This window comes from Salvelinus fontinalis, chromosome 4 (assembly GCF_029448725.1).
Source record: "Salvelinus fontinalis isolate EN_2023a chromosome 4, ASM2944872v1, whole genome shotgun sequence".
NCBI classification, from domain to species: domain Eukaryota; kingdom Metazoa; phylum Chordata; class Actinopteri; order Salmoniformes; family Salmonidae; genus Salvelinus; species Salvelinus fontinalis.
Window position 1 is genome coordinate 2,231,224 of NC_074668.1, and position 10,092 is coordinate 2,241,315.

The window sequence follows — 10,092 nt, forward strand, 5'->3', positions numbered from 1 at the left end:
GTTCTACTCAGCATTTACCATGTTTGGACTAGATTGCTGAAGTATTATTTGATTATATTATCATTAAAATCCTCTTTACAATTGTAACAAGACAGATTCTCAATATGGCATGTTTCATTTCAATAGAATTAATCACTAGGCTATAAATAAAGGATAAAGTTAAAATAGTGAATATATAGAGACATTTTTATAAACTCCAAAAGTCTGATCATCATTTTGCGTGAAGACGAGGGATTCCCCCACACTTCCTTTTTTGCAGCAATATAAACCCAGAGACAACATCATTCAGTTTCAGTAGACACCAGCCGACCACAGCCAACACAGACTCAAGATGCCTTTCAAGCCACACTACCTGTTGGTCTCCCTGACTCTCTGCTGGTTCGTGGCTCTTCAAGGTGAGATATTGCATCTTTATCTATATATATATGAATCTGTTCAACTTGACTCTTGAATAATCAACAAACCAAACCTATTATCATAATTTTTTTAAACAATTTAATTCCTATTATCACAATCAATCCATTGCAGTTTTAAGTGTCTCAGAGTAGGGTCTGTATTCAACCCGTATGGCAGAAGTTCTGCGTTGCAGCGTGAGTGAAATTTAAAGGTAATGTTCCTTAGCGGAAACTGCATTCACGGTAAACGCTGCATGTCGGCTCAATCAGATATTACCGTTACATTGCTGTCACGCAATCACTGTCTTTTTACTGTTGTTTTTAGTTCTTTACTTACCTATTGTTCACCTAATACCTTTTTTGCACTATTGGTTAGAGCCTGTAAGTAAGCATTTCACTTTAAGGTCTACTACAACTGCTGTATTCGGCGCACAAGACAAATAAACTTTGATTTGATTTGATCTGTAACACTTCAGCGATGATACAGACTGAATAGAGCCCTAAGAGTGCTGATCTAGAATCAGTTTTGTCTTTGTAACATTCACATGTTTCAAAGTGCAACTTTTAGTGATGATAAAAAGGTGTTAACTCTATCCCGTAAACCTTAACCTTTAACCCCAAATTCAAACAATACTATATTGTTATTGTATGTAATATTCACAGTCTTCATCCCAGCAGCATTCCCCATGAACGGCTGTGCTGCATGTCAGAAGTGTCTCTGCATCAGGACGTCCTCTGCTTTCATCTCTCCTAGGCTGTTCCACAGGATAGAGATCCTACCTGCAGGTGCCCACTGTCGTCAAACAGAGATCATGTGAGTCAACTAACACCACCTAACAACAGTCAAGAACACTTTCACAGTCAACAAGCAAACCAAGATCTAGTTCTAAAATATATATATTTTTAAACATGACTTTAAAAAAAAATACATTAAAACCTCTTGGCAATAGGGGGTGCTATTTGCACCTTGTAATAATTTCGTTCCCAAATTAAACTGCCTCGTACTCAATTCTTGCTCGTACAATATGCATATTATTATTACTATTGGATAGAAAACACTCTGTAGTTTCTAAAACCGTTTGAATTATGTCTGTGAGTGAAACAGAACTCGAGTCATTTTTCCTATGAGGATGTGAGAATGCAGAAATCTTCTTGCTGTTCTGAGATCTGTTTATAAATCTGCCTGTCTTCTATTGGTTGAGATGCACTGCATACGTCTTCCCCTGGTTGTCAGCGAATAGTGAGAGTTGAAATGGGGTTGCTAGGCAGAACTGAGAGCTTATAAAACACCTCGGAACAAAGTGTCCGGCCATTTTTCACTTCGCTCTGACGCAGGGAGGACATTTGGCTGTTTCTCTAGAACGCTCCGGTTATAGGCCTTAGATATTTCCGGTCATGTTTTTATTCGTTATAGGTGTTAAAGACATCATAAGGTAGTTAATTTAAACCGACTTATAGCAGTTTATATCAGTTTATTGCGATTTTCTGGTATTACTGTGTCACGCGCTACCACGAGTTGGACACCTCTCCGGTACATAGCTGCTAAATCTACAGGAGAAGAGGACATCTTTCAACCAAAAGACGATTGTTCTGGAGAAAGGACACCTTGCCCAAGATTCTGATGGAAGCTCGTCAAATAGTAAGAAGTCTTTATGCTGTTAATTCGTATTTATGTTGAGAAATGTTAAACAATAATTCCGCCATGAATTTCGGTGCGGTCTCGCTTTAGCGCACGCTGTATGTAGCAGTAACGTTAATTTAAAAAATCTAACACAGCGATTGCATTAAGAACTAATTTATCTTTCATTTGCTGTCCAATCTGTATTTTTTAGTCAAGTTTATGATTACTTATCGATTAGAATAGGTGCCTTTCCCAAGATTTCTCCTGACATTTTCTTTGCAGCTTGGCTACTTTTCTCATTGTATAACAACGATTTGTGCCGCTAAATATGCACATTTTTGAACAAACTCTATATGCATTGTGTAATATGATGTTATAGGACTGTCATCTGAAGAATTATGAGCAGGTTAGTGAAAAAATTAATATATTTTGCTGGGTTATACGTTATCGCTATTTTTGGCTTGAATCAATGCTGTTGTGTGGTTTGCTATTGGGGTAAGCTAATATAATGCTATATTGTGTTTTCGCTGTAAAACACTTAAAAAATCTGAAATATTGGCTGGATTCACAAGATCTGTGTCTTTCATTTGCTGTACGCTGTGTATTTTTCAGAAATGTTTTATGATGAGTATTTAGGTAATTCACGTTGCTCTCTGTAGTTATTCTAGTCGCTTTGGTGAGAGTTGTGATGGTGGCTGCAATGGTAAACTATGATTTATACCTGAATTATGCACATTTTTCTAACAAAACATATGCTATACAATAAATATGTTATCAGACTGTCATCTGATGAAGTTGTTTCTTGGTTAGTGGCTATTTATATCTTTATTTGGTCGAATTTGTGATAGCTACTGATGCAGTAAAAAAATGGTGGAGTAAAAAAAGTGGTGTCTTTTGCTAACGTGGTTAGCTAATAGATTTACATATTGTGTCTTCCCTGTAAAACATTTTAAAAATCAGAAATGATGGCTGGATTCACAAGATGTGTATCTTTCATCTGGTGTCTTGGACTTGTGATTTAATGATATTTAGATGCTAGTATTTACTTGTGACGCTATGCTAGGCTATGCTAGTCAGCCTTTTTACTGGTGGGGGTGCTCCCGGATCCGGGTTTGGGAGGAATTAGAGGTTAACCTAATAAACACTATTTTGTATGAATGAGGTTTGTACAGTAGCCCTGATACATTACCTGGTGTGCCTAATACATTATCACAGCATTCCTAATACATTACCTGGTCTGCCTAATAAATTATCACAGTATTCCTAATACATTATTACAGTAGCCCTAAAACATTACCTGGTCTGCCTAATACATTATCAGAGCATTCATAATACATTACCTGGTCTGCCTAATACATTATCACAGCATTCCTAATACATTATCACAGTATGCCTAATACATTATCGCAGTATGCCCAACCCATTATCACAGTATGCCTTATACATTATCACAGCATTCCTAATACATTATCACAGCATGCGTAATACATGATCACAGTATGCCTAATACATTATCGCAGTATGCCCAACCCATTATCACAGTATGCCTAATACATTATCGCAGTATGCCTAATACATTATCACAGTATGACCAACATATGATCACAGCATGCCCAACACATGATCGCAGTATGCCTAATACATGACCACAGTATGCCTAATACATTATCACAGTATGCCTAATACATTATCACAGTATGCCTAATACATTATCACAGTATGCCCAACACATTACATTTACATTTAAGTCATTTAGCAGACGCTCTTATCCAGAGCGACTTACAAATTGGTGCATTCACCTTATGATATCCAGTGGAACAACCACTTTACAATAGTGCATCTAACTCTTTTAAGGGGGGGGGGTTAGAAGGATTACTTTATCCTATCCTAGGTATTCCTTAAAGAGGTGGGGTTTCAGGTGTCTCCGGAAGGTGGTGATTGACTCCGCTGACCTGGCGTCGTGAGGGAGTTTGTTCCACCATTGGGGTGCCAGATGACAGCATGCCCAACACATGATCACAGCATGCCCAACACATGATCACAGTATGCCTAATACATGACCACAGTATGCCTAATACATTTTCACAGTATGCCCAACACATTATCACAGTATGCCTAATACATTATCACAGTATGCATAATACATTGTCACAGTATGCCTAATACATTATCACAGTATACCTAATACATTATCACATCATATTGACTAAACTCTTAGAAAAAAGGTGCTATCTAAAACCCCAAAGGGTTCTTCGGCTGTCCCCATAGTAGAACCCTTTTAATAAATCCCTTCCTGCTTCCAGGTAGAACCCTTTTGAGTTCCATGTAGAACCCTCTGTGGAAAGGGTTCTACATGGAACTCAAAAGGGTTCCACCTGGAACTAATAAGAGTTCTACCTGGAACCAAAAAGGGTTCTCCTATGGGGACAGCTGAAGGACCCTTTTGGAACCCTTTTTCTACATGTGTATATGCCTGTCCTGCCAATATTGTTATTCTGAGATAATATTATATTTCAAAACTCGAGCTTTGATTACAGAACAGATCAGTTGGTGTACCACTTGCGAGGCACAGCTGAGCATAAATTGAAACAATTGGCTTTTATTTTACTGGACTGATGGTATCTGCATCTGTCATGGTGCTTTCAAGACAACTGGGAACTCGGGGAAAAAACTAGGTCAAATCATGAAGTCAATGAACTTCAGGTCGGAAAGTTGGAGTTCTAGAAGGATGCCCCAGTTACCGAATGTGTCTTGAACACACTGAAGTCGGAAGTCGGAGATTTCAGAGTTCCCAGTAGTTTTGAACACCGCATTAGTCTCAGCGGAGGAAGGGAGAGAACAGCAGAGGGTCCACCTCACACCGTCCTGCTCTCTCCTTCCTTTCCTCCGGTGAGACTGACCAGAGAGAGGGGACAACGTCTTCCACCTGATGGCTAAAGTCGAGTCACACCGCATCTGCCTCATGCTCAAATTCACGTTGTTCCTATGACCAGAGACAGTTAAATATCCCTCCCTATTAAAATAGACAGGACGAGCTGCTAATAATAATAACAACAGCGCTATCGATACACTTGGCTACTCATTCATTACAGTGTGAGTGGAAGTAGAGAGAAACATGTTTTATGTTTTGTAATAGTGTTGAATCAAAACAGTGGCAGAGCAGAATGAAAACTTAAACATGAACTCACTCATAAAAACAGCAGCTGTATTCTTTGATAATTTCTCTCTGGTCATGGTTTTAAAAGTTATGAAATCTTACATAGGCTGGTATCAAACTTTGCTGTGGCAAGAGTCGTGGAAGTCGAAGGCACAGTGATTTGAGCTATCTGATTGGCCAGCGCAGTAGGATCACTAGATTTATCCACAGATCTTCCTGTCCGACGATCAGGCAGAGTTAGTCTTTTCAGACAAATTAAATTGTTTATAATGGGAACACTTTGCCAACCTGGTGCGCAAGGCTTCTGAATAAAGTGCACCTGCCGGTAACAGCGCAACACGAATAAAAAAAGAGTCGCAAAACTTTTATCGTCGGCTTTTCTACAGAAATGTTTGGTGATCGACTAGGAATGCCTTGAAGTCGATCGCGATCGATTGGTTGGTAACCACTGGCCCAGTGGAATCTCCATGCTTTGTTGTTGTTGTTGTCCAGGCTTCATCTGTGTCTTGGAAACCGCCCCTAAAACCCATGGTGGCTGTCATTGTCTTCACACATAGATCATGTGAGTCAGTCAGCGAGGTCTTGAACGAAGCGCTAAACTGTGGTTTTCTAATGCATAGGGGGAAGAAGCGTGGGGGATAGGTCGTGGTGGAGGGGAAATTAATTAGTCTGTATAGTCGCTTTACTGCATGCCATGCAAACCAATCATTAGTCACTGATGATGAGTTCAATGTTCCTATTCGTAACCAAGGCTAAGACATTGTAATAAATGTGGGCATTTGCAGTGGTAGCCTATAGCAATTCCCCCCGAAACTCAGTATGTGGCAGGGACTCCAGACAATCACAGATTACAAATAGGTTTTTCTAGTCAAGGCTATCCTATTCAACTATTGCTGTACATATACTATTATATCCTACCTATTCTACAGATATACTATATATTCTATCCACATACTGTCCACAATGACTATACATTCAATCACACATGTACACATATACATACAGTTTATTCAGAAAGTATTCAGACCCCTTGACTTTTTCCACATTTTATTATGTTTACAGCCTTTTTCTAAAATTGATGAAATAAGAAATTGTCCTCATCAATTTACACACACTACTCCATAATAACAAAGCAAAAACAGGTTTAGACATTTTAGCAAATGTATTAAAAATAAAAAACAGAAACACCTTATTTACATAAGTATTCAGACGCTTTGCTATGAGACTCTAAATTGAGCTCAGGTACATCCTGTTTCCATTGACCATCCTTGAGATGTTTCTACAACTTGATTGGAGTCCGCCTGTGGTAAATTCAATTGATTAGACATGATTTGGAATATCTCACACCTGTCTATATAAAGGTCCTACAGTTGTCAGTGCCTGTCAGAGCAAAAACCAGCCATGAGGTGGAAGGAATGCCAAGAGTGTGTAAAGCTATCATCAAGGCAAAGGGTGGCTACTTTGAACAATCTCAAAAATAAAATATATTTTGATTTGTTTAACACTTTTTTGGATTACAACATGATTCCATTTCATAGTTTTGATGTGTTCACTATTATTCTACAATGTAGAAAATAGTAAAAATAAATAAAAACCCTGAAATGAGTAGGTGTCCAAACTTTTGACTGGTACTGTATCTATACATACATTTACATATACAGTACTCAGACTTTGCTCGTCCTAATATTTATACATTTCTTCATTCCATTCTTTGACTCAGATGTGTGTGTATTGTTAGATATTACTGCACTGTTGGAGCTGGGAACACAACCATTTCACTACAGCCGTAATAACATCTGTAGTGGCTTTCCTCTTTACCATAGCCACTGCCCAAGCCTGAAGCGGGGTTGTTTCGGACGCATACAGTCCACACTCAACGTTTCCAAACGGCCAAACATTCAATGAGATCCAGGGATATGGTGCAACAAAAAATGTTTATTCTTCTTATATCTAACAAAAAACTATTCTCCAATCAACTTTAAGCAGAGATTACTTGAAATGCAAATACATAATATAATATGACCTGTCTGTCTGTCTGTCTGTCTGTATGTATGTATGTATGTATGTATGTATGTATGGTCAAAAAACTATACCGCTCCCGCATCTAGCAAGGACTCCTCCCCCCGAAGGCCCAACTTCCTGCCTTTATACTAACTCAATTAACACAGTACAATGAATGGGCAAGAGGGGGGGCCAAAAACTGAGTTACACTAACAACAAATGAATATATCTCAATCAGGTAAATATAAATCATAAAGGTACGTACCTAATATTTCATCATATACATTAATATTTAATATATTTACACAAATGTACATGGAGCTCAGTATGTTCAGTCTTTTATACAAATAGGTCCAAATCGGCTCTAACAACACGAACACAACCATTTCACTACAGCCATAATAACATCTGCTAAATATGTGTACGTTCATATTGACATTTTCTGATAGGTTTTATTCTGCAGTGTATGATATGTAACCATGGTGACGCTGTAATATATATCCCTCCCTTCATTCATCAGCGTTACCAAGAAGGACAAAGCCACCGTCTGTGTGACTCCAGATGCACGATGGATCAACAAAGTCATTGCCAAGTTACAAAGGTAAATACAACACACACACACACACACACACACACACACACACATACACACACACACACACACACACACACACTTCTGTTGACTTTAACACAGACCATCTCTTTCTACAGAACCAACAAGAAGAAGAGAAGTGCAGAACTTCCCATCTCAACCACCATTGAGTGAATTGGAACAGGAATGTATCAAGTTGGAGCTAAATGGAAATGTGATGCCAATGTAATACCAATGTAATACCAATGTAATACCAATGTGATACCAATGTGATACCAATGTAATACCAATGTAATACCAATGTAATACCAATGTGATACCAATGTGATACCAATGTAATACCAATGTAATACCAATGTGATACCAATGTAATACCAATGTGATACCAATGTAATACCAATGTAATACCAATGTAATACCAATGTAATACCAATGTAATACCAATGTAATGCCAATGTGATACCAATGTAATACCAATGTAATACCAATGTAATACCAATGTAATACCAATGTAATACCAATGTGATACCAATGTGATGCCAATGTGATGCCGATGTGATACCAATGTGATGCCAATGTGATGCCAATGGATTCTGTTCAAATATGATTCCAATACCAAGTTAATTAGTTTATCTTAAATGATCTCAGTATGTATTGTTAGGTTCTTATTTTTCAGAGTAAATAACCCACGGACACTAGAGAAGCTTTATCCAAGTTTAATTATTCCCAGAGGTTCTGTACAGCTGTAATTCAGACAACCCAACATTTGTCACATCCAGATATTTATATCCCACTTAAGACCCTCCTCCTTCTCTTCAATCCTTTCATCTTATGGTCCTACAGGAAGAGAGTAAAAAGGGTAACAGGATACCAAACCTTTATTACTCCCTTCAGGTGACCTGTCCACACCTCCTGACCTCAACCCCTCCTTCATCTAATCCACAGATGTCCATCTGTCTCCCCTGTTTCACACTTTGCTCTCCTCTCGTCCCCCAACACATTCCACAGCTATCTGTCTTTCTACAGAGACCCAGTCTCTATACTCCTTAATATACTATGTGTCTAATCGATCATGTCTTTAATATCTCAATGTTCAAACTGTCGAATCCAACAGTCCCTCGTCTTGAACAATAGCATCCTAATGTTCAATTCATATAAACTTGGAAATTACTAATAAATGTATAAACAATGATAATAATACATGAATTAAAAAACTAACACATGATTATAATACAATAATTAAACAAACAAACAACTGAACAAACAATGGACAGACAGTCACTGTGAGGTTTACAAATTCAGAGACTTATGTCCTCTGAATTATGATCACACAACAAAATGCCATTCCAGCTGAATCTGCTGTCTCCTTCAATGGCAGATGGAGCAGCTTTTAGTTTCTCCACTTTCCCCTTCTGGTTCCTAGGAGAGTGATAGCACAAGACTTGGAAAGCAACAAAAATACATAAAACATAACAGTATTAACAATGTGATAAGCTATGCATAATTATATATGCATGAAAACCAAAGTCTGAGACCATGACAATTCCCACTCTCTCTTCACCTGACTCTATGCCTCCAGGATACTTTCCTGCTGGGTTCCACAGAAATGAAAGCTCTAAAAAGCTTCCTCATGCTTTCACCCAGTCTTCCCCTTTAGGCCCCAGGTTCCGAGAGGTGTTCCCAAGTCATTTCCCTTTGTTCCCCATCTCCTCCATTTCACCTGATAGGCACGTCACCTGATATGCAAGTGCGTATCCCTAATCCACGTTACATCCTCTTGAGGGAACTCAGCACTGTATCTGCTTTCACATCAAATCCTTCAACATGTTGTTCACAGTACAATTACCCCTCTATCCTCTATCATATGATGCATTAACCCATAAAGCTGCTAAACCCCAAACCAGCTAGGATGTTTATAGTAGTTCCCAGACCCAACCCATCTGTATGTCTTACAGTGGAATCTAGTCTCTCTCTCTCTCCGCTTCCTGTGTCATGGTGTCTTCACTCACCCATTATGCAGCTGGACTTCACTTCACGTGAGAACTGTGCCCCCCCCCCCCAAGGAGAGACATGACGATCCTAACCACTGCAGGTACTGTACGGAGTAGTGTGTCTCTCAAACCAATGCTGTCCCAACACCCCCTCCGCCTGCTACAGAGACACTACGATCTTAACCACTGCAGGTACTGTACGGAGTAGTGTGTCTCTCAAACCAACGCATCCTACGCTACTAGTACAGCTCCTTCAGTTACTGTCCCTACAGCTCCTTCAGTTACTGTCCCTACAGCTCCTTCAGCTACTGTCCCTACAGCTCCTTCAGTTACTG

At 38.9% G+C, this 10,092-nt stretch overlaps 1 protein-coding gene across 1 annotated transcript; it reads left to right on the forward strand.

The window, feature by feature from the left end:
* Positions 1 to 215: 215 nt before the first annotated feature.
* On the forward strand, positions 216 to 9,444 carry LOC129852995 (C-X-C motif chemokine 13-like). Its single transcript, XM_055918606.1, has 4 exons — positions 216 to 395; positions 1,074 to 1,209; positions 7,695 to 7,775; positions 7,886 to 9,444. Exons 1-4 carry the CDS (start codon positions 332 to 334, stop codon positions 7,938 to 7,940), a joined length of 336 nt encoding a protein of 111 aa, XP_055774581.1. The 5' UTR covers positions 216 to 331; the 3' UTR covers positions 7,941 to 9,444.
* The last annotated feature ends 648 nt before the right edge of the window (positions 9,445 to 10,092 follow it).